Here is a 25,344-nt window from a genome sequence, read left to right on the forward strand (position 1 = left end):
CCACTGGTCCCTCCCAGACAGCTCTTCTATAAAGCCCTGCAACACAGCCACACCTACTAAACCACTGGTCCCTCCCAGACAGCTCTTCTATAAAGCCCTGCAACACAGCCACACCTCTAAACCACTGGTCCCTCCCAGACAGCTCTTCTATAAAGCCCTGCAACACAGCCACACCTACTAAACCACTGGCCCCTCCCAGACAGCTCTTCTATAAAGCCCTGCAACACAGCCACACCTACTAAACCACTGGTCCCTCCCAGACAGCTCTTCTATAAAGCCCTGCAACACAGTAACACCTACTAAACCACTGGTCCCTCCCAGACAGCTCTTCTATAAAGCCCTGCAACACAGCCACACCTACTAAACCACTGGCCCCTCCCAGACAGCTCTTCTATAAAGCCCTGCAACACAGCCACACCTACTAAACCACTGGTCCCTCCCAGACAGCTCTTCTATAAAGCCCTGCAACACAGCCACACCTACTAAACCACTGGCCCCTCCCAGACAGCTCTTCTATAAAGCTCTGCAACACAGCCACACCTACTAAACCACTGGCCCCTCCCAGACAGCTCTTCTATAAAGCCCTGCAACACAGCCACACCTACTAAACCACTGGTCCCTCCCAGACAGCTCTTCTATAAAGCCCTGCAACACAGAAACACCTACTAAACCACTGGCCCCTCTCAGACAGCTCTTCTATAAAGCCCTGCAACACAGTAACACCTACTAAACCACTGGTCCCTCCCAGACAGCTCTTCTATAAAGCCCTGCAACACAGCCACACCTACTAAACCACTGGTCCCTCCCAGACAGCTCTTCTATAAAGCCCTGCAACACAGCCACACCTACTAAACCACTGGTCCCTCCCAGACAGCTCTTCTATAAAGCCCTGCAACACAGTAACACCTACTAAACCACTGGCCCCAGATATCTCTCCACCTATTGTATTCTGGAGGGAGCTTTTGTAAAGCAACACTTTGGAATGTTTTCAAGCTTTCTGTTTGCTGTTGCTGAATGTTTTCACATTGTTACCAGGCTCTTGTAAAATGATATTTGAAATCTATCCAATAGTTTCTTGTTCCATTCTTAGTGGGTAATTACAGTGTTCATGTACTGCAGTGGCTTTTGGATCCCAAATGGAATTAAAACATGTTGTATATTTTGGAAATGATGTAGACGATAACACAAGTCACAACCAAAGAACATAGGACGTTATATAAGTATTTATCTTGAATGGATTTGGCTCCTGACACGGTACATGAAATAACAGCAGTGTGAACTGAATGCCTCTAGGTTCCACAGCCCTGCCAGGTAACGCCGGCTTCCAGGACCAGGTAGCCGCTCTGAAGTGGGTCCAGGAGAACATTGAGGCGTTCGGAGGTGACCCAAGGCTGGTGACGGTGGGGGCAGAGCGGAGCGGAGCCGACGTGGCCAGCCTACATCTGACCTCTCCCTCCTCGCGTGGTCTCTTCGACAGGATGCTGCTCATGGTAAACTGACCTGTGACCCCTGATCCTCACTGACCTTCACTAAGAGTCCCAAATTGTGCCCTATTCCCTATATAGTGTACTGCTTTTGACCAGAGCCCTATCAAAAGTAGTGCTCTATAGTAGTGCACTAAATAGGGCTATTGTGGATGTGTTACTAAGCCCTCGTGTGTAAATAATACTGTTACAGTAACAGTTTTAACCATTCCGGCTGTTTACAACTAGTTTAGGCTGTCAAACAGTAACACCCTTGTGATTAATGGTACGAATGTCACTGATCATGCAGTGTGACAGTCATCACAGTTTTACTTCCACATTCACGGCATAGTCCAGTAGGCTATGTCCTCTCTATACAGCAGGATTATGTCTTCTCTATACAGCAGGATTATGTCTTCTCTATACAGCAGGATTATGTATTCTCTATACAGCAGGATTATGTCTTCTCTATACATCAGGATTATGTCTTCTCTATACAGCAGGATTATGTCTTCTCTATACAGCAGGATTATGTCTTCTCTATACAGCAGGATTATGTCTTCTCTATACAGCAGGATTATGTCTTCTCTATACAGCAGGATTATGTCTTCTCTATACAGCAGGATTATGTCCTCTCTATACAGCAGGATTATGTCTTCTCTATACAGCAGGATTATGTCCTCTCTATATAGCAGGATTATGTCTTCTCTATACAGCAGGATTATGTCTTCTCTATACAGCAGGATTATGTCCTCTCTATACAGCAGGATTATGTCCTTTCTATATAGCAGCATATGTCCTCTCTATACAACACGATATGTCCTCTCTATACAGCACAATATGTCCTCTCTATACAGCAGGATTATGTCCTCTCTATACAGCACAATTATGTCCTCTCTATACAGCACGATATGTCCTCTCTATACATTTAAGCCCATATCCAGTCTTAAGAGTTCAGGTGGATGGCTTGTGCGTACTCCCCCTCTTCCTCTTCCAGTGCTGTAGTGCTGAGTCTGTGACCGTTACCGGGAGGTACACACACACTGCTCCTCCTCTTCTGCCTCCTCCAGCTGCTGCTCTTCCTCTCCTTCCTCATGTCCCCCAGAGACATGTAGGAGGAGACTGTGTTCCGCAAGCCAAAGCTGATCATAGAGTCTCTGTTGCCGGGGTAACGATGAGGCTGGTCTGTCAGCTCCGAGCTGGGGTTAGAATAGATATGATGCAGCGTTAGTATATGGAGTTAGCCTGTTATCTATCACTGATAAACTACATTGAAAGCTAAACTCAAAAATAAGCTCAAACACATATGTAATTGTCAGACTCCATGAAACTCCCAGAGAGGGGTAGTGACAGATACAGATGGATGGGGAGAAACAAGGTTGGAGAGAGAGGGGCTGAAGGCGGGAGAGAGGGGCTGAAGGCGGGAGAGAGGGGCTGAAGGCGGGAGAGAGGGACTGAAGGCGGGAGAGAGGGACTGAAGGCGGGAGAGAGGGACTGAAGGCGGGAGAGAGGGACTGAAGGCGGGAGAGAGGGACTGAAGGCGGGAGAGAGGGACTGAAGGCGGGAGAGAGGGACTGAAGGCGGGAGAGAGGGACTGAAGGCGGGAGAGAGGGACTGAAGGCGGGAGAGAGGGACTGAAGGCGGGAGAGAGGGACTGAAGGCGGGAGAGAGGGAGAGAGGGACTGAAGGCGGGGAGAAAGGGAAAGGGAGGTTAGAGAAAGATGTACCTGTTGACGTCTTTCCAGTCGAAGTTGCTGTGCATCACCACAGGGGGTGCCTGGGAGGCCAGGTTGAGGTTGCCATTGGTTACAGCCTGACAGGGGGTGGTGAGAATACAGCACAGGCCGTCTGCACAATCTGTCAAAGAGGAGGGGCCACTGTCGTTACCAGAGGGGCCACTGTCGTTACCAGAGGGGCCACTGTCGTTACCAGAGGGGCCACTGTCGTTACCAGAGGGGCCACTGTCGTTACCAGAGGAGGGGCCACTGTCGTTACCAGAGGAGGGGCCACTGTCGTTACCAGAGGAGGGGCCACTGTCGTTACCAGAGGAGGGGCCACTGTCGTTACCAGAGGAGGGGCCACTGTCGTTACCAGAGGAGGGGCCACTGTCGTTACCAGAGGAGGGGCCACTGTCGTTACCAGAGGAGGGGCCACTGTCGTTACCAGAGGAGGGGCCACTGTCGTTACCAGAGGAGGGGCCACTGTCGTTACCAGAGGAGGGGCCACTGTCGTTACCAGAGGAGGGGCCACTGTCGTTACCAGAGGAGGGGCCACTGTCGTTACCAGAGGAGGGGCCACTGTCGTTACCAGAGGAGGGGCCACTGTCGTTACCAGAGGAGGGGCCACTGTCGTTACCAGAGGAGGGGCCACTGTCGTTACCAGAGGAGGGGCCACTGTCGTTACCAGAGGAGGGGCCACTGTCGTTACCAGAGGAGGGGCCACTGTCGTTACCAGAGGAGGGGCCACTGTCGTTACCAGAGGAGGGGCCACTGTCGTTACCAGAGGAGGGGCCACTGTCGTTACCAGAGGAGGGGCCACTGTCGTTACCAGAGGAGGGGCCACTGTCGTTACCAGAGGAGGGGCCACTGTCGTTACCAGAGGAGGGGCCACTGTCGTTACCAGAGGAGGGGCCACTGTCGTTACCAGAGGAGGGGCCACTGTCGTTACCAGAGGAGGGGCCACTGTCGTTACCAGAGGAGGGGCCACTGTCGTTACCAGAGGAGGGGCCACTGTCGTTACCAGAGGAGGGGCCACTGTCGTTACCAGAGGAGGGGCCACTGTCGTTACCAGAGGAGGGGCCACTGTCGTTACCAGAGGAGGGGCCACTGTCGTTACCAGAGGAGGGGCCACTGTCTTTTCCAGAAACCATACACAGCTATCTGGTGGTTATAACCAGTTAGCTACCAGAAACCATACGCAGCTATCTGGTGGTTATAACCAGTTAGCTACCAGAAACCATACGCAGCTATCTGGTGGTTATAACCAGTTAGCTACCAGAAACCATACACAGCTATCCTGTGGTTATAACCAGTTAGCTACCAGAAACCATACACAGCTATCCTGTGGTTATAACCAGTTAGTTACCAGAAACCATACACAGCTATCCTGTGGTTATAACCAGTTAGCTATCAGAAACCATACACAGCTATCCTGTGGTTATAACCAGTTAGCTACCAGAAACCATACACAGCTATCCTGTGGTTATAACCAGTTAGCTATCAGAAACCATACACAGCTATCCTGTGGTTATAACCAGTTAGCTACCAGAAACCATACACAGCTATCCTGTGGTTATAACCAGTTAGCTACCAGAAACCATACACAGCTATCCTGTGGTTATAACCAGTTAGTTACCAGAAACCATACACAGCTATCCTGTGGTTATAACCAGTTAGCTACCAGAAACCATACACAGCTATCCTGTGGTTATAACCAGTTAGCTACCAGAAACCATACACAGTGACTAAAATGTAAATGTACAAGGACACATTGATGACACAAGGAGAGAACTAGAGCTGAATATCTTCCACATCCTCAAAATAGCCAACTTCAGAAATGTACCTCGACCCCAGTGTACAGCTCATATGACTCCACTCAGGGAATATAGTACAGCAGCATTACAGTGCATTGGAGTTGGTGCGGCTTGAAAGAGTCAATAATTCCACGTTAGAAAGTAATAACTACCGGTGGTGTCACGAGTTCAAAAATAATGACTAGTTCCAGCCCTTAAAATAATACTATACTTATCAGCTCATCGTTCCTATAAATAGGTTCACATAGAATCTACATGTGTTTGACTTTAATGTCAGATTGTAATATTCATCAGATATGTTGGCGTCCCGGGAAAAAAACTCTTAGCAAAAAAATAAAATAAAAAAAATAGATGTATTTTCAGATACGGCTATTGTCAGACATAATGCCTCTAAATCATTCACTTTTCACAGATTATGAAGGGGGATGACTACTTTAATCATGAACCTTTCACAGATTATGAAGGGGGATGATTACTTTAATCATGAACTTTTCACAGATTATGAAGGGGGATGATTACTTTAGTCATGAACCTTTCACAGATTATGAAGGGGGGATGATTACTTTAGTCATGAACCTTTCACAGATTATGAAGGGGGGATGACTACTTTAATCATGAACCTTTCACAGATTATGAAGGGGGATGATTACTTTAATCATGAACTTTTCACAGATTATGAAGGGGGATGATTACTTTAGTCATGAACCTTTCACAGATTATGAAGGGGGATGATTACTTTAGTCATGAACCTTTCACAGATTATGAAGGGGGGATGACTACTTTAGTCATGAACCTTTCACAGTTTATGAAGGGGGATGACTACTTTCAATTTATGTAAAAAATATATATATATATACAAAAAGTGAGGTACAAGGTTTACGATGAATAGATTTAATGTCCATGATAATGTGATTGTTATTTACCAGAGTAGTGGTTGACGAGGTCCTCTAGACACTGGAAGGTTAGACCAGGAGAGATGTAGTACCAGTTGTTGGGAAGGCGGATAATACGATAGTGTACCATAACCCTGTGCCGTACAGACAGGGTATACACTCCTACAACACCACACAGGCAAAGGAAAAACAAGATGTTATTACATCTGTTTCTAAAGTTGGTTCGATTTTGGTTGATCATTTTTAGTAGTTGATGTGAGAGAGTCTATCGGCAGTCCTGTAGTCAAAGTTTAGTACTCCATCTTTTATATGTACCATTTATTTAGGACATTTAGCGGACACCTTTATCCTAAGTGACTTACAGTAGTTGTTGGTTGCGTACCCACAACCATCGCGGTGTGAGCACCATGCTCTACAAACGGAGCACCACAAGGGGCACCACAGGAGCACCACAGGAGCACCTAAATTCCATTTAATTTACGGTACAGACGTCTGTCTCGAGGCCACTCACCTTTTTGACTTTCTCTTATCATGAAGGAGCCAGCTCTGTTTCCGGGCAGACGAAGCAGTTCCTCTGCTTTGGGTCGGGCCACCCCTTCAAACAACCAGCTAAATGAATTACAGAATACAATTCAACCATATTCATAAAGCATGCATTTCCATGGTCTTAGAACCCAGATAAAACAACCAGCTATGAATAAAGATTAAAACATTACCACCGGCTGTTATAATCATAATGGTATCGTAGATGCTATCACCTTCACCTTTTCAGAACACCAAGCATTAAACCATTATCGTCAGCTATAATCCGACACTGGACTAGGAAAGTGTCAAATTAGTATATCTTTAATTATTTATATTTTTTACTTATCTTTATTTTTTTACTTAACACTTATTTTTCTTAAAACTGCATTGTTGGTTAAGGGCTTGTAAGTAAGCATTTCACTGTAAGGTCTAGACACCTGTTGTATTCGGCGCATGTGACAAATAAAAATTGGATTTGAACGTGATTAGATGTAGGAGGCAGATGCCATGGCAGTAGACTAGTGTCAGGTAGGTTAGTGTTGCTGTGAGTTCACCTACCCGTGATAGACCTTGGCAGTAGACTAGGATAGTGTCAGGTAGGTTAGTGTTGCTGTGAGTTCACCTACCCGTGATAGACCTTGGCAGTAGACTAGGATAGTGTCAGGTAGGTTAGTGTTGCTGTGAGTTCACCTACCCATGATAGACCTTGGCAGTAGACTAGGATAGTGTCAGGTAGGTTAGTGTTGCTGTGAGTTCACCTACCCGTGATAGACCTTGGCAGTAGACTAGGATAGTGTCAGGTAGGTTAGTGTTGCTGTGAGTTCACCTACCCGTGATAGACCTTGGCAGTAGACTAGTGTCAGGTAGGTTAGTGTTGCTGTGAGTTCACCTACCCGTGATAGACCTTGGCAGTAGACTAGGATAGTGTCAGGTAGGTTAGTGTTGCTGTGAGTTCACCTACCCGTGATAGACCTTGGCAGTAGACTAGGATAGTGTCAGGTAGGTTAGTGTTGCTGTGAGTTCACCTACCCGTGATAGACCTTGGCAGTAGACTAGGATAGTGTCAGGTAGGTTAGTGTTGCTGTGAGTTCACCTACCCGTGATAGACCTTGGCAGTAGACTAGGATAGTGTCAGGTAGGTTAGTGTTGCTGTGAGTTCACCTACCCGTGATAGACCTTGGCAGTAGACTAGGATAGTGTCAGGTAGGTTAGTGTTGCTGTGAGTTCACCTACCCGTGATAGACCTTGGCAGTAGACTAGTGTCAGGTAGGTTAGTGTTGCTGTGAGTTCACCTACCCGTGATAGACCTTGGCAGTAGACTAGGATAGTGTCAGGTAGGTTAGTGTTGCTGTGAGTTCACCTACCCGTGATAGACCTTGGCAGTAGACTAGGATAGTGTCAGGTAGGTTAGTGTTGCTGTGAGTTCACCTACCCGTGATAGACCTTGGCAGTAGACTAGGATAGTGTCAGGTAGGTTAGTGTTGCTGTGAGTTCACCTACCCGTGATAGACCTTGGCAGTAGACTAGGATAGTGTCAGGTAGGTTAGTGTTGCTGTGAGTTCACCTACCCGTGATAGACCTTGGCAGTAGACTAGGATAGTGTCAGGTAGGTTAGTGTTGCTGTGAGTTCACCTACCCGTGATAGACCTTGGCAGTAGACTAGGATAGTGTCAGGTAGGTTAGTGTTGCTGTGAGTTCACCTACCCGTGATAGACCTTGGCAGTAGACTAGGATAGTGTCAGGTAGGTTAGTGTTGCTGTGAGTTCACCTACCCGTGATAGACCTTGGCCACATGGTTATTAGGGATGTAGTTCTCATATCCTGTTTGGACAGAACGAGCCCTCCACCAGTAACCCTCCCTGACAGAAGAGAAGAAACAGGGGAAGAAGGAGTGTGAGTCCCAAATAGCACCCTATTCCTTATTTAGTGCACTGTTATAGACCAAAGGGGCTCTGGTCAAAAGTAGAATTGGTCAGATTTGAGCCCTGTCTCTGTCAGTCTAGTCAAACAGATCAGCTCTTAGAGGAGGTGATGTTGTGTTGAGGGACTGAATGTGGAAGACTAGGCTTGCGTCCCAAATTGCCCCCTAGTCCCTAGATAGTGCACTACGTTTGACCAGGACTCATAGGGCTCTGGTCAAAAGTAGGGCACTATCTAGGGACTAGGGTGCCATTTGGGACACAGTTCTTAGATTCAGTTGGGTTCAGTCACTCACTCTGCCAGGAGTCTCAGTCTCTCTCCTATCCTGAAGAGTGGCATGCTGACGTCTGCTGAGGGGTAGTCAGATAAGACTACCAGGCTTTCACTAACGTCTGCTGAGGGGTAGTCAGAAAGGACTCTCAGGGTATCGTTGTCTGGAGAGAAGAGAAACTATAATCATTTATTTTATTTATTTTACAGCATATTAGATAACGGTCATTCATATTCAATTCACCCAGCTCAATGTAACATCGATAGGTTTAGGCTACTACATGATACTCTAATTTCCCCAATACCCATCATGAGGTTGCTACAACCTAGCCTATGAATTAAAGTTTACAATGGTAGGTGCACAGGTCGAGAAAAATGTGAGTAATCAAGGTGACAGACAGTGACACATTCATTACCCCCTTGCACACTCTTGCCTGCATCTAGCTGATCTAGGGTGTAATCAGTTGCAAACAAGAGTTTCTATTGGACAAATTCAGGTGCATTTATCCCTGTTTCTTTCCTTTTGCTTCCGTTTAAGAAATGTTTTCAACAGAATTGGCGGAATGAATACACCCCTGATCACATGCAATCAGTTCTCTTTCATAGCAGCCACATACAAACAGCATGATTCCTTTGAAAGTTGTATAACTCATTGCATCCTACGCTCTCTCCTCCTCTCACCTTTTCCCTTCGCTTGTGGACTTCAGTGCACAATACAAACACCTTTCCAAACGCCATGTACTGGTGTACTATCTCAATTTGACCCGTTTCTCACAGCAGGAAAATAATCCTGCAGCAGCAGGAAATGTAAATTATTATGTGGTTTATAATTAATGGACATTTTTGTAGGGTTGATACATTTTTAGTTAGGAACAATGAAGTCTGACATTTTAAAGTGGAAATTACAAATGTTAGAAGCCTTTTTAAACCTCGAATAGACAACAATTTGCATTTCCTTCCGCAAAGGAAAATTCTCTGACAACAGGGCGATCAAATTAAGAGAGTACATCTGTACAGTATCTGCCAATCACAGGCGAAAGCAGAAGTGTTATCAGGTCATCCATATCCGATGAAGATTATATTATTTTTCCGTTCAGTCAGCAGCTCTCGCACGGTCATTTCAAGATACTGAATGCCCACACACTGATGCTGTTACAAAAATATTAAAAAATATATTTTTTGTTATATATTTTTAAATATGACTACATGTTGTTGAAGGTCAGGGTTTAGGGAAGTAGGATGCTGTTCGGTATTTCATTTAATGAATAAATATGTTTTATATTGCATAAAGGTCCAGTAAAAAGCAAGAGGTGACACACCCATGTCGGTAGAGGTGCTGACTAACGGAATAGTAAACATTCTACAACAGAAAGTCATACAGTACGCTGTATATATGCTCCCAACTATTTAATGGGTAAACAAAATGTGGCAAATATTGCGAAGTGATCATTTGACCTAATTCTACATTTATAAGCTTGCAGTTGTTTGGCTGCAGATTGCATGAGAGGAACCTTATTTATTTTGGGTGAAATTATGCAAATGTTTACACATGCACAGAGCAGTACAGGGCCAGTACAGCTTATGAAACCAAGTCACTCCACCCGTACTTAAAAATGACATCAAATTAACCATTGCCCATCAGAGACAATCTGCGATTCCAAACGTTTAAATTAATCATTTTACAGCCATTGATTCTTGAAGAATATAAAATAAATGTGAATCCCAGATTGCCCCTTTTAACAGGGTCCTTTCATTAATAAAACAATCATTACCAAAATACAGACTTCCTTAACCAGAGAGACTTACTTCTCAGAAAGGGGTCAGAGCTGGTGTTGGTGTCTTCTCCATTCGCTGGCATAGAGACTGGGCTGGTCCTGATGTTCCCCATGTCTGGTCAGAGAGCCTTGTTGATCATTTGGATGCAGGAATAATGTGCTGGGAAGTGGCAGTGCTATACGTGCCTGCCTCTCATTCCTTTATCTCACTATTTAGCCCAGCACTGTTATTCTCCAGTTTAGGATGTGGATGTTATCCCCTTTTCTTCAGATAGCCTTACCATACCAGCCTGTAGCAGCCTCAGTCGGTATACCTAATATAACCAATATTTGGTGTAATATAGCCGGAATTAGAATGTAATATAGCCTGAATTAGAATGTAATATAGCCGGAATTAGAATGTAATATAGCCTGAATTAGCTTAGCATGATGATACAGTACTGTCTAACGGTGATAAGCAGCAGCTCATCAGTCTATTCTAGTCATCCTGCCAATCTGTTTTTGTTGATCTCATCTTGTCACTTCCTCACTAATGGGGAAGTTGAGTGTGACTTGTTTTTCACCACATTTTTCCACTCCTGAAATAGACTAATCACCACAGTGCTGTAGCCAATAGATGGCAGACTAATCACCACAGTGCTGTAGCCAATAGATGACAGACTAATCACCACAGTGCTGTAGCCAATAGATGGCAGACTAATCACCACAGTGCTGTAGCCAATAGATGGCAGACTAATCACCACAGTGCTGTAGCCAATAGATGGCAGACTAATCACCACAGTGCTGTAGCCAATAGATGGCAGACTAATCACCACAGTGCTGTAGCCAATAGATGGCAGACTAATCACCACAGTGCTGTAGCCAATAGATGGCAGACTAATCACCACAGTGCTGTAGCCAATAGATGGCAGACTAATCACCACAGTGCTGTAGCCAATAGATGGCAGACTAATCACCACAGTGCTGTAGCCAATAGAGGGCAGACTAATCACCACAGTGCTGTAGCCAATAGATGGCAGACTAATCACCACAGTGCTGTAGCCAATAGATGGCAGACTAATCACCACAGTGCTGTAGCCAATAGATGGCAGACTAATCACCACAGTGCTGTAGCAAATAGATGACCAGACAGCATTCAAATAAACACTTGAAAGATGTGTGCAACCAATTGGTATGTAGCATTTCTAACATTAGAAGTCATTCCATTTTGGAACTAATAATGCTTAGCTATAAATAATAATCATTTGTTTCTGCTTAAACTTGCTATCAGTCTATTTATTTGTGTTGGCTAGTAGAGAGACAGTATTAATGGTTCTCTTTCTCTCTTTCTCTTTCTCTTTCTCTCTCTCTCTCTCTCTCTCTCTCTCTTTCTCTCTCTCTGTGGGTTAGAAGATCTTAATCATCAAATACAGACAGACAAACACAGTCCCTCCCCTCTGGGCAGAGACTGGAGTCAAAGTGCTAAACGTGCCTCTCTCTCTCCCCAGGGTGTCTCTGTGTTCTCCCCTGCCTCAGTGCTGAGTGGTTCTCTGACTCTGTCCCTCCTCTCTCTCTCTCCCCAGGGTGGCTCTGTGTTCTCCCCTGCCTCAGTGCTGAGTGGTTCTCTGACTCTGTCCCTCCTCTCTCTCTCTCCCCAGGGTGGCTCTGTGTTCTCCCCTGCCTCAGTGCTGAGTGGTTCTCTGACTCTGTCCCTCCTCTCTCTCTCTCCCCAGGGTGTCTCTGTGTTCTCCCCTGCCTCAGTGCTGAGTGGTTCTCTGACTCTGTCCCTCCTCTCTCTCCCCAGGGTGTCTCTGTGTTCTCCCCTGCCTCAGTGCTGAGTGGTTCTCTGACTCTGTCCCTCCTCTCTCTCTCTCCCCAGGGTGGCTCTGTGTTCTCCCCTGCCTCAGTGCTGAGTGGTTCTCTGACTCTGTCCCTCCTCTCTCTCTCTCCCCAGGGTGGCTCTGTGTTCTCACCTGCCTCAGTGCTGAGTGGTTCTCTGACTCTGTCCCTCCTCTCTCTCTCTCCCCAGGGTGGCTCTGTGTTCTCCCCTGCCTCGGTGCTGAGTGGTTCTCTGACTCTGTCCCTCCTCTCTCTCTCTCCCCAGGGTGGCTCTGTGTTCTCCCCTGCCTCGGTGCTGAGTGGTTCTCTGACTCTGTCCCTCCTCTCTCTCTCTCTCTCCCCACGGTGGCTCTGTGTTCTCACCTGCCTCGGTGCTGAGTGGTTCTCTGACTCTGTCCCTCCTCCCTCTCTCTCTCTCTCCCCAGGGTGTCTCTGTGTTCTCCCCTGCCTCAGTGCTGAGTGGTTCTTTCACTCTGTCCCTCCTCTCTCTCTCTCCCCAGGGTGGCTCTGTGTTCTCCCCTGCCTCAGTGCTGAGTGTATCCAAAGCCCAGGGGCAGGCAGCGGCTCTGGCCCGGGAGCTCGGCTGTCCCCCCTCCGCTAACCCAGAACAGCTGGGCTCCTGCCTGAGAGCAGCTACAGCACAAGACCTCAACACTGCCCAGACTAAGGTACTGTTGGCCTTATAGACCCATATATCTTTATGTACATATTCTTTATCCCTTTACACTTGTGTGTATAAGGTAGTAGTTGTGGAATTGTTAGGTTAGATTACTTGTTGGTTATTACTGCATTGTCGGAACTAGAAGCACAAGCATTTCGCTACACTCGCATTAACATCTGCTAACCATGTGTATGTGACAAATAAAATTTGATTTGATTTGAAGATTAAGGTACTGTTGGCCTTATAGACCCAGACTAAGGTACTGTTGGCCTTATGGACCCAGACTAAGGTACTGTTGGCCTTATAGACCCAGACTAAGGTACTGTTGGCCTTATAGACCCAGACTAAGGTACTGTTGGCCTTATAGACTCAGACTAAGGTACTGTTGGCCTTATAGACTCAGACTAAGGTACTGTTGGCCTTATAGACTCAGACTAAGGTACTGTAGGCTTTATAGACCCAGACTAAGGTACTGTTGGCCTTATAGACCCAGACTAAGGTACTGTTGGCCTTATAGACCCAGACTAAGGTACTGTTGGCCTTATAGACCCAGACTAAGGTACTGTTGGCCTTATAGACCCAGACTAAGGTACTGTTGGCCTTATAGACCCAGACTAAGGTACTGTTGGCCTTATAGACCCAGACTAAGGTACTGTTGGCTTTATAGACCCAGACTAAGGTACTGTTGGCTTTATAGACCCAGACTAAGGTACTGTTGGCCTTATAGACCCAGACTAAGGTACTGTTGGCCTTATAGACCCAGACTAAGGAAGGAGGCCTTATAGTCCCAGATGTATCATAGGCTGTATGTATCCCAAATGGCACCCAATTCCCTGTTTAGTGCACTTCTTTTGTCCAAGGCCCATAGGGCCTATTTGGGACGCACACATCGTTTTTTCCCCCCTGTCTTATTTTATGTTATCTGTTTCAGTTGCTGTCAGTCAGTGGGCCCCTGCAGGCTTGGGGTCCAGTGGTGGATGGGGTCTCTGTCCAGGGGAAACCCTCCATGGCCCTGATGAATGCAGGCTTCCACAGAGCTGACCTCCTGCTGGGCTCCTCCGCAGAGGATGGACTCATCAGCAGGGCCAAGAGGATCAAGGTGAGAACCGGAGATCCTATAATTCAAAGACGTTCTTTGTGTTTCTATGGTGAGAACATTCACCTCTAGTATCGTCCATCTATTTGGTGTACCTGCTTATTGAGCTTTCCCCATGCTTCAGGATGGAACTGGGGAATATGGCTCTTTGTTTTTCATAGTGTAGGACATATTCTAATGCGTAGACTCCTAGTTCAACTCAGCTAGTGACTAGTATGTTAGCGGTTTGTCCTCATTCACATCATATTAGTATTGAGTAGTATTACTATACTCAGCCATGTTTCATATCACCAACTTCTACTTTTCCCCCCTAATGTCTGACGACAGAACTTTGAGGAGCTCCAGGGGCGAGCTGACAGTAAAACAGTGTTCTACGAAGCCCTGTCCAACTCTCTGGGTGGAGACGATGCCAATGCTTTTGTGAAGGCTGCAGCTACCTGGTTCTATTCCCTGCAGCACTCTCCCTCTCCAGCTGGCTACAATCTCTTCTCTCAGGCTCTTAACAGTGCAACCAGGTGAGAAATGTGCTAAGCACACTACTGTACACGGTATTCATGTAGTTCCAGAATACCTTCCTCTTATTCTTAGAATTCAGTGTATAAATATAAAATAAAATTGTATTAGTCACATGCGCCAAATACAACAGGTGTAAACCTCACAGTGAAATGCTGACTTACGAGCCCCTAACCAACAATGCAGTTTTAAAAAATACGGATAAGAATAAGAAATAAAAGTAACGAGTAATTAAGGAGCAGCAGTAAAATAACAATAGTGAGTATATATACAGGGGGGTATGTACATGTAGGTAGAGTTAATAAAGTGACTATGACAACATAGAGTAGCAGCGGTTTAATGAGTGGGAGAGGGGGGGACATAGTCTGGGTAGCCATTTGATTATACAGTTCCTGTATGGAGAAGCAAGCACTGTAATAATCATGTCACAAGATACCATTCGCTGTTCAGTTCTGTGTATTCAGTTATTAGTACAGTTCACTTCATTTATTTGGCCTTTTACGGGAATTTGTCTCTTCGCGTTCAAGAGCACTGAGTTCTATACAATGAGTTCTATACAATGAGTTTTATACAATGAGTTTTATACAATGAGTTCTATACAGTGAGTTCTATACAGTGAGTTCTATGTTCTATACAGTGAGTTCTATGTTCTATACAGTGAGTTCTATACAGTGAGTTCTATACAGCGAGTTCTATACAGCGAGTTCTATACAGCGAGTTCTATACAGCGAGTTCTATACAGCGAGTTCTATACAGCGAGTTCTATACAGCGAGTTCTATACAGCGAGTTCTATACAGCGAGTTCTATACAGCGAGTTCTATACAGCGAGTTCTATACAGCGAGTTTTATACAGTGAGTTCTATGTTCTATACAGTGAGTTCTATACAGTGAGTTCTATACAGTGAGTTCTATACAGTGAGTTCTATACAGTGAATACATATGTAAATGAGATATTATTATTTATTTTTTTGTTGATAAGTTAGTAACAAATTCTAAAAACATGTTTTCACTTTGTCATTATGGGATATTGTGTGCAGATAAGTTAGAGTATGTTTTATTTAATCCATTTTGAATTCTGGCTCTAACACAACAACATGTGGAATAAGTCAAGGGGTATGAATACTTTCTGAAGGCCATACATTGAGTTCTATGCAGTGAGTTCTATGCAGCGAGTTCTATGCAGCGAGTTCTATGCAGCGAGTTCTATGCCGTGAGTTCTATGCCGTGAGTTCTATGCAGCGAGTTCTATGCAGCGAGTTCTATGCAGCGAGTTCTATGCAGCGAGTTCTATGCAGCGAGTTCTATGCAGCGAGTTCTATGCAGCGAGTTCTATGCAGTGCAGAGTGAGTGGAAACTCATAGCTAGACTACTGACCTCTTTAAACTGTTATATGTTGCTTTACTGTGATTGACAAACTGGAACAGAGCGTACATTCCAAACGACACCCTATTCCCTATATAGTGGACTACTTTAGACCAGAGCCCTGTGGCTTCTGTTCAAAACTAGTACACTATAAAGGGAATAGGGTGCCATTTGGGACGCAACTATGAAGAACTGGAACAGAGTGTGTTTCATTTGTGGTCTTGAGGAAGGAAACAGCCAGCCGAGTGAAGACTGAAATAACCTGAGGATTTAGAAGGACTGCGTGAACTGTTTAACTGATGGTGTTAGAAGCAGCGTGTTTAGAAAAGAAAGGAATGTAACAATTCAGAAATAGAACTACTAGTGCCGTGGCTCGGCCATTTAACTTGGCCCTGACATGTGGCGCAGACCAAGCTTTTCACCAGAAATGTGCCATAAGGAAACAGTATATGTCAGGGCCCATATTCATAAAGCGTCTTAGAGAAGGAGTCCTGATCTAGGATCAGTTTTGCCTTTTGGATTATAAAATGAATGGATTGATGGAATCTGATTCTATACTGAACAAAAATATAAGTGCAACATGCAACAATTTCAAAGATTTTACTGAGTTACAGTTCATATAAGGAAATCAGTCAATTGAAATAAATTCATTAGGCCTTAATCTATGGATTTCACATGACTGGGCAGGGGTGCAGCAATGGGTGGGCCTTGGAGGGCATAGGCCCACCCACTTGGCAGCCAAGCCAAGCCAATCAGAATGAGTTTTTCCCCACAAAAGGGCTTCATTACAGACAGAAATACTCCTCAGCACCCCCCACCCCCTCTCACACGATCCTGCAGATGAAGAAGCTGGATGTGGAGGTACTGGGCTGGTATGGTTACACGTGGTCTGCAGTTGTGAGTCCGGTTGGACGTGCTGCCAAATTCTCTAAAACTACGTTGGAGGCGGCTTATGGTAGAGAAATGAACATTCAGTTCTCTGGCAACAGCTCTGGTGGACATTCCTGCAGTCTGCATGCCAATTGTACTCACCCTGACAACTTGAGACTTCTGCGACATTGTGTTGTGTGTCAAAACTGCACATTTTAAAGTGGCCTTTTATTGTCCACGGCACAAGGTGCACCTGTGCAATGATCATGCTGTTTAATCAGCTTCTTGATATGCCACACCTGTCACAGGTGGATGGATTATCTTGGCAACGGAGAAATGCTCACTAACAGGGATGTGAACAATTTATGTGCAACATTTGAGAGAAATATGCTTTTTGTGCGTTTGGAAAATTTGCTAGGATTTTGAATTTCAGCTCATGAAACATGGGACCAACACTTTAAATGTTGCCTTTATATTTCTGTTCAGTGTAGATCAGCTCATGAATACGGTCCCAGATTCACTCAAGATCAATCATTTTTTTCTGTAATCTTATATGCAATGAATTCTGTACATACTCTATGTCTCTGTAGTTCTGCAGTATTGACAGAGATATTCTGCATACAGAATATCTGCAGTATTGACAGAGATATTCTGCATACAGTATATCTGCAGTATTGACAGATGTTCTGCATATTTCTCCAGTATTGACAGAGATATTCTTCTAATGCCCTTGATCCAGGCTTCGGTAGTGATATGTATGTTTGCTGCTGCCTCTGCTCTTCAGCGTCTACTGCACTGGACTTCACCCACATAATAACTAGTGTCAAATATAGCAGGGAGCAGGGCTGAGGCTGACCCACACAACACACCCATGGACCTGAGGTTAGCTCAGGATAGCAACCGACCGATGCCTTGAAGACAAACAACAGCATATCTCACATTCACAATAACACCATGTCTACATGTATTTTAGTAAAAGACTCCTGACCTGAAACTATCACTATGCTAGGAGTTCTACTAGACATTCTCCAGAGTTCAAAACCCCTGTAATTTGAAGGCAGATATGTCCACTGCTTGTTTATCCAGATCCATCAGTGTATTTTGGCTGCAGCAGGAATGGTCCTCACTCAGTAAATACCTGCCCTGCTGTAACACACTGGATATGTCCCAAATGGCACCCTATTCCCTGCATAGTGCACTACACCTATAGGCACTGGTCAAAAGTAGTGCACTATATAGGGAATAGGGTGCCATTTGGAACCTAGTCTTATTTAACTAGCATGGCACTGTGGCAGCCAGACAGACCATCTTTTCTCAAGACACAAACATACACACTCACGGCCCTCAGTCACACATGCAAATGTTTAGTTTGTTAGACAACACTGTGATTGTCAGTGAGCTGCTGTCCTGTCATGTACAGAATAGGTACACCTTGCTTTATCCTTTCTCTGTCTTTGTCCCCAAAGAAAAGGGAAACAATGATGTGAAGTGTGTTAAATTTCTCAACAATCTCTCTCTCTCTGTCTCTCTATCTCTGTCTCTCTGTGCAGAGATCTCTTCATTGTGTGCCCCACCATAAAGATGGCCAACTTCTGGGCAGCTAACACCAGATCCAATGTGTTCATGTACCACCTGCCTGAGGACACCGCCCAGACCAGGTAATCCCTGGGTGTGAGGAGGACTAGGCAGCCAGGAAGCCAGGTCAGGTCAGGGCTCCAGACCAGGTAATCCCTGGGTGTGAGGAGGACTAGGCAGCCAGGAAGCCAGGTCAGGTCAGGGCTCCAGACCAGGTAATCACTGGGTGTGAGGAGGACTAGGCAGCCAGGAAGCCAGGTCAGGTCAGGGCTCCAGACCAGGTAATCACTGGGTGTGAGGAGGACTAGGCAGCCAGGAAGCCAGGTCAGGTCAGGGCTCCAGACCAGGTAATCCCTGGGTGTGAGGAGGACTAGGCAGCCAGGAAGCCAGGTCAGGTCAGGGCTCCAGACCAGGTAATCCCTGGGTGTGAGGAGGACTAGGCAGCCAGGAAGCCAGGTCAGGTCAGGGCTCCAGACCAGGTAATCACTGGGTGTGAGGAGGACTAGCCAGCCAGGAAGCCAGGTCAGGTCAGGGCTCCAGACCAGGTAATCACTGGGTGTGAGGAGGACTAGGCAGCCAGGAAGCCAGGTCAGGTCAGGGCTCCAGACCAGGTAATCACTGGGTGTGAGGAGGACTAGGCAGCCAGGAAGCCAGGTCAGGGCTCCAGACCAGGTAATCACTGGGTGTGAGGAGGACTAGGCAGCCAGGAAGCCAGGTCAGGGCTCCAGACCAGGTAATCACTGGGTGTGAGGAGGACTAGGCAGCCAGGAAGCCAGGTCAGGTCAGGGCTCCAGACCAGGTAATCACTGGGTGTGAGGAGGACTAGGCAGCCAGGAAGCCAGGTCAGGGCTCCAGACCAGGTAATCCCTGGGTGTGAGGAGGACTAGGCAGCCAGGAAGCCAGGTCAGGTCAGGGCTCCAGACCAGGTAATCCCTGGGTGTGAGGAGGACTAGGCAGCCAGGAAGCCAGGTCAGGTCAGGGCTCCAGACCAGGTAATCACTGGGTGTGAGGAGGACTAGGCAGCCAGGAAGCCAGGTCAGGGCTCCAGACCAGGTAATCACTGGGTGTGAGGAGGACTAGGCAGCCAGGAAGCCAGGTCAGGTCAGGGCTCCAGACCAGGTAATCCCTGGGTGTGAGGAGGACTAGGCAGCCAGGAAGCCAGGTCAGGTCAGGGCTCCAGACCAGGTAATCACTGGGTGTGAGGAGGACTAGGCAGCCAGGAAGCCAGGTCAGGTCAGGGCTCCAGACCAGGTAATCACTGGGTGTGAGGAGGACTAGGCAGCCAGGAAGCCAGGTCAGGTCAGGGCTCCAGACCAGGTAATCACTGGGTGTGAGGAGGACTAGGCAGCCAGGAAGCCAGGTCAGGGCTCCAGACCAGGTAATCCCTGGGTGTGAGGAGGACTAGGCAGCCAGGAAGCCAGGTCAGGGCTCCAGACCAGGTAATCACTGGGTGTGAGGAGGACTAGGCAGCCAGGAAGCCAGGTCAGGGCTCCAGACCATTGACTACTAGTCATGCAGTACTTGCGTTAACTCAGACTACCTTGTTGTGTCCAGCAATACTATTACATTTGTTTTGCTGTGTTGCTATGGAAGTGGCATGATAATCTATTATTTCTTTGTTTTGTTTTGCTGTGTTGCTAGGGAAGTGGCATGATAATCTATTATTTCCTTGTTTTGTTTTGCTGTGTTGCTATGGAAGTGGCATGATAATCTATTATTTCCTTGTTTTGTTTTGCTGTGTTGCTATGGAAGTGGCATGATAATCTATTATTTCTTTGTTTTGTTTTGCTGTGTTGCTAGGGAAGTGGCATGATAATCTATTATTTCTTTGTTTTGTTTCGCTGTGTTACTAGGGAAATGGCATGATAATCTATTATTTGTTTTGTTTTGCCGTGTTGCTAGGGAAGCGGCATGATGATGTATTATTTATTTGTTTTGCTGTGTGGCTAGGGAAGTGGCATGAGGATGTGTTATTTATTTGTTTTGCTGTGTTGCTAGGGAAGTGGCATGATGATGTATTATTTATTTTGTTTTGCTGTGTTGCTAGGGAAGTGGCATGAGGATGTGTTATTTATTTTGTTTTGCTGTGTTGCTAGGGAAGTGGCATGATAATGTAGTGTTATTTGTGTGTGATTTGTTTTCATTTCAGTGCTGACCTATCAGTACCCCTGGATGTCCACTATGCTTTTGGCCTCCCCCACAGCCCCCTGACCTACGACCTGTTCACCAACACAGAGAGACGCCTCTCCCTACAGATGATGACCTACATGGCCAACTTCATCAAGTCCGGGTAAAATTTAAATTTAAAAAAATTAAACAGAAATTACTTTAAATAAACGCAAACCATACTTTATAGTATTGCCTTTTCCATCTAAATCAATTGGTTTATTTTGTATTGTTACATCTAAACCAATCTGCATGACTGGAGAATACTGCCTTATCCATGTGGTGTCAGAATATATAATATCTGTCATTTAGCAGACCCTTCCAAAGTGACTTACAGTCGTGCGTACGTCTCTTACTGTACGTTTTCTCCTTCTGAACAGAAATCCCAACCAGGCTCACAGTGTGTCCCGCGTGGCCTTCAGCGAGGCGGCGCTGCCCACCTGGCATGCCTTCCAGCCTCACCCTGAGGGGGACAGCTATATGGAGTTGGAGCCAGGCCTCAGTAACCACAGGGGCCTCCGCAGGGCCCAGTGCTCCTTCTGGGCCGACTATGTCCCCGCTCTGACCGCCTCCACTGGTGGGTACAAGTCCAAACTGAAAATAAGATTATGTAAAACATCAGTTTGCCAAACAAACCACAGACATCTTTGCCGAAAAAAAACAATGACAGTAACACAAAGGCTAAATAAAAAACACAGAAAACAAGTATTAATTATTCACTTCCTGTTCTTTCAGTGTCAGAAGGACATACATAGAAACATACAGTGCATTCGGAAAGTATTCAGACACCTTCCTTTTTCCTCATTTTGTTACGTTACAGCCTTATTCTAAAATGTTTAAATAATTCCCCCCCTCTCATAAATCTATACACGATACCCAATAATGACAAAGAAAACGTTTTTTTTAAAGTTTTGCAATTGTATAAAAAAAAAAGATTTTTAACCGTATTTACGTAAGTATTCAGACACTTTGCTATGACACTCAAAATTGAGCTCAGTTGCATCCTGTTTCCATTGATCATCCTTGAGATGTTTCTACAACTAGATTGGCATCCACCTGTGGTAAATTCAATTGATTGGACATGATTTGGAAAGGCACACACCTGTCTATGTAAGGTCGAACAGAGAAAAAAACAAGCCATGAGGTCGAAGGAATTGTCCGTAGAGCTCCGAGACAGGATTGTGTCGAGGCACAGATCTGCGGAAGGGTACCAAAAAAGGTCTGCAGCATTGAATGTCCCCAAGAACTCAGTGGCCTCCATCATTCTTAAATGGAAGAAGTTTGGAACCACCAAGACTCTTCCTACAGCTGGCCGCCCGGCCAAACTGAGCAATCGGGGCAGAAGGGCCTTGGTCAGGGAAGTGACCAAGATCCCGATGGTCACTCTGACAGAGTTCCAGAGTTCCTTTGTGGAGATGGGAGAACCTTCCAGAAAGACAACCATCTCTGCAGGACTCAATCAATCAGGCCTTTATGGTCGAGTTTAAAAATAAAGGAGAGCCGCACACTCTAGGAGCTCAGATGCAAAAATGTAATTACCAACGTTTTGACAGCCAAGCTGTCTTCATCAGGGTCCTTTATGGTCGAGTGGCCAGACGGCAGCCACTCCTCAGTAAAAGGCACATGACAGCCAGCTTGGAGTTTGCCAAAAGGCACCTAAAGGACTCTCAAACCATGAGAAACAAGATTCTCTGGTCTGATGAAACCAAGATTGAACTCTTTGGCCTGAATGCCAAGCGTCACGTTTGGAGGAAACCTGGCACCATCCCTATAGTGAAGCATGGTGCTGGCAGCATAATACTGTGGGGATGGTTTTCAGCGGCAGGGACTGGGAGACTAGTCAGGTGCGAGGAAAAGATGAACAGAGTAAAGTACAGAGAGATCCTTGATGAAAACCTGCTCCAGAGCGCTCAGGACCTCAGACTGGGGTGAAGGTTCACCTTCCAACAGGACAAGACCCTAAGCACACAGCCAAGACAACGCAGGAGTGGCTTCGGGACAAGTCTCTGAATGTCCTTGAGTGGCCCAGCCAGAGCCCGGACTTGAACCCGATCGAACATCTATGGAGAGACCTGAAAATAGCGACGCTCCCCATCCAACCTGACAGAGCTTGAGAGGATCTGCAGAGAAGAATGGGAGAAACTCCCCAAATACAGGTGTGCCAAGCTTGTAGCGTCGTACCCAAGAAGACTCGAGGCTGTTAATCGCTGCTAAAGTTCCTTCAACAAAGTACTGAGTCCTTATGTAATATTTATAAAGACCTGTTTTTGCTTTGTCTTTATGGGTTTTTGTGTGTAGGTTGATGAGAAAATAAACAATGTAATCCATTTTAGAATAAGGCTGTAACGTAACATATTTTGCACTGTATGTAGCCAGTAATTAGAGGTTTGCTACTGTATGTACTTAGATGGTGCCAAACGTCCAGTCTCCGTCTGCAGAGCTTTTCATCTTTAGGAAAAACATCCATATATCACCACTTTAGAGAAGCTACTCTTACTTCACAGGATGACTTGGTGTCACAAGAAATATGTCTCTCTGTTTTTCAGGCAAACTTTCATCTGCTGTGTTGGAAGGGGAATCTGCTGGTTTGGGGGCTCCAACACCAGAAGCCAAGTTATTTGTTGATTTCTTGACAGCTGTCACCCAGAGCAAACCCAAGTCAGAGAAGGATGCTTATAATTAGAAAGAACATCCACACTACGTACCGTCTAATTTGCATTTAGGGTTTATCACTCACACATAGTGAGAAATGACATGTTGCTTCAACTGCCAAAGTAGTCGGTAAATTAAGTCATATCATTTAACTGCCTGTTAGTTTCCATACAAATGAAATAAAACAATTGCATTACAAAATACTCCTGAAGTCTGTGGTGTTGTTTATACTCCCTTCACGTCTAGAGTAGTAATCAGGTCATCTCTGGCGATAGCCTGAACATTAAAGTCAACTAGCTCATTTGGGTCTGTGTGCTGGGATTGGTAACCAAGGAGACATTACTTTAAATGAGTCAAATCGGAGAATCTCCTGAGTCAGTTACTAGACTGATAATAGAGGTGTAAAACAGCTGTTTTATTGAAGTGTACGTTTGGTGAAAGTTTCCAGAAACTTCCATCCGTGTGAAGTCTTGGTTCACTTGGTTGCGTCCCAATTGTGTACCCTACTATTTTAGTGCACTACTTTTGACCAGAGTCATATGGACCCTGGTCCAAAAGTAGTGCACTATTTAGGGTGCCATTTGAGATGCGGCCTTTGTGCGTTTAAGAAAGTGGATTGTTGAACAATTCCAGGTGTTCATAGCCGGGGGGGGGGGGGGGGTTGAAAGTAACAACCAACGAATTATCTCACTAATCTAACTGAATGCTTGCCTTTTCATACCAATGACTTTTCAAACCAACCAAAGGCCAAGAGCAACTAAGTACTCTTTCCAGGATGCCCCTCCTCTAGGAATGTTCCAAAATGACAGCCCAAAATATATTTCTACTATTACATATTAACACAAACCAACACTTCAATAACGTTTGTCATAACTTCCTCTTTCAGTCATATATGTCACATTCTTGAATTTATTCACCCGCAGGATAATCACTTTGGCCAGTTGCTCGAAAGGAGACAACAAGAGATACAATCTAAAAGATAAGGGTGCCCATGAGGTCCCTCTAGTCCTAGTGGCCCCAGGGATTACTACTATAGAGACTGACTGAGCTGGCCCTAACCTTACAGGGTTTACTACTGTAGAGACTGACTGAGCTGGCCCTAACCTTACAGGGTTTACTACTGTAGAGACTGACTGAGCTGGCCCTAACCTTACAGGGTCTACTACTGTAGAGACTGACTGAGCTGGCCCTAACCTTACAGGGTTTATTACTGTAGAGACTGACTGAGCTGGCCCTAACCTTACAGGGTTTATTACTGTAGAGACTGACTGAGCTGGCCCTGACCTTACAGGGTTTATTACTGTAGAGACTGACTGAGCTGGCCCTAACCTTACAGGGTTTACTACTATAGAGACTGACTGAGCTGGCCCTAACCTTACAGGGTTTACTACTGTAGAGACTGACTGAGCTGGCCCTAACCTTACAGGGTTTATTACTGTAGAGACTGACTGAGCTGGCCCTAACCTTACAGGGTTTACTACTGTAGAGACTGACTGAGCTGGCCCTAACCTTACAGGGTTTACTACTGTAGAGACTGACTGAGCTGGCCCTGACCTTACAGGGTCTACTACTGTAGAGACTGACTGAGCTGGCCCTGACCTTACAGGGTTTACTACTGTAGAGACTGACTGAGCTGGCCCTAACCTTACAGGGTTTACTACTGTAGAGACAGTCTGAGCTGGCCCTAACCTTACAGGGTTTACTACTGTAGAGACTGACTGAGCTGGCCCTGACCTTACAGGGTCTACTACTGTAGAGACTGACTGAGCTGGCCCTGACCTTACAGGGTTTACTACTGTAGAGACTGACTGAGCTGGCCCTAACCTTACAGGGTTTACTACTGTAGAGACAGTCTGAGCTGGCCCTAACCTTGCAGGGTTTACTACTGTAGAGACTGATCAAGCTGGCCCTGAACTTACAGGGTTTACTACTGTAGAGACTGACTGAGCTGGCCCTAACCTTACAGGGTTTACTACTGTAGAGACAGTCTGAGCTGGCCCTAACCTTGCAGGGTTTACTACTGTAGAGACTGATCAAGCTGGCCCTGACCTTACAGGGTTTACTACTGTAGAGACTGACTGAGCTGGCCCTAACCTTGCAGGGTTTACTACTGTAGAGACTGATCAAGCTGGCCCTGACCTTACAGGGTTTACTACTGTAGAGACTGACTGAGCTGGCCATAACCATACATGACCTTAGCTAAGCTTTGTTCCTGGTGCTCACACACACTACACTGTTCAGTGTATGTTGTA

General features: G+C 45.9%; 2 protein-coding genes across 2 annotated transcripts in view; one reads left to right on the forward strand and one right to left on the reverse strand.

The window, feature by feature from the left end:
- Window positions 1-23,272, forward strand: part of tg (thyroglobulin) — a 77,999-nt gene extending 54,727 nt beyond the window's left edge. The window contains exons 43-50 of the mRNA XM_038977455.1: window positions 1,294-1,490; window positions 12,697-12,864; window positions 13,789-13,956; window positions 14,281-14,468; window positions 18,250-18,357; window positions 20,424-20,564; window positions 20,821-21,017; window positions 22,987-23,272. Coding sequence (XP_038833383.1) covers window positions 1,294-1,490; window positions 12,697-12,864; window positions 13,789-13,956; window positions 14,281-14,468; window positions 18,250-18,357; window positions 20,424-20,564; window positions 20,821-21,017; window positions 22,987-23,123 — 1,304 coding nt within the window. The 3' untranslated portion in view covers window positions 23,124-23,272. The remainder of the gene's footprint in view (window positions 1-1,293; window positions 1,491-12,696; window positions 12,865-13,788; window positions 13,957-14,280; window positions 14,469-18,249; window positions 18,358-20,423; window positions 20,565-20,820; window positions 21,018-22,986) is intronic.
- LOC120031559 (src-like-adapter) lies at window positions 1,249-10,491 on the reverse strand. Its single transcript, XM_038977367.1, has 7 exons — window positions 10,410-10,491; window positions 8,629-8,767; window positions 8,186-8,272; window positions 6,400-6,497; window positions 5,919-6,050; window positions 3,191-3,320; window positions 1,249-2,662 (listed from the first exon to the last, which is right to left on the reverse strand). The coding sequence occupies exons 1-7, from the start codon at window positions 10,489-10,491 to the stop codon at window positions 2,410-2,412; spliced, it is 921 nt and encodes a 306-aa protein (XP_038833295.1). The 3' UTR covers window positions 1,249-2,409.
- Window positions 23,273-25,344: the final 2,072 nt, after the last annotated feature.

This window comes from Salvelinus namaycush, chromosome 37, assembly GCF_016432855.1.
Source record: "Salvelinus namaycush isolate Seneca chromosome 37, SaNama_1.0, whole genome shotgun sequence".
NCBI classification, from domain to species: Eukaryota; Metazoa; Chordata; class Actinopteri; order Salmoniformes; family Salmonidae; genus Salvelinus; species Salvelinus namaycush.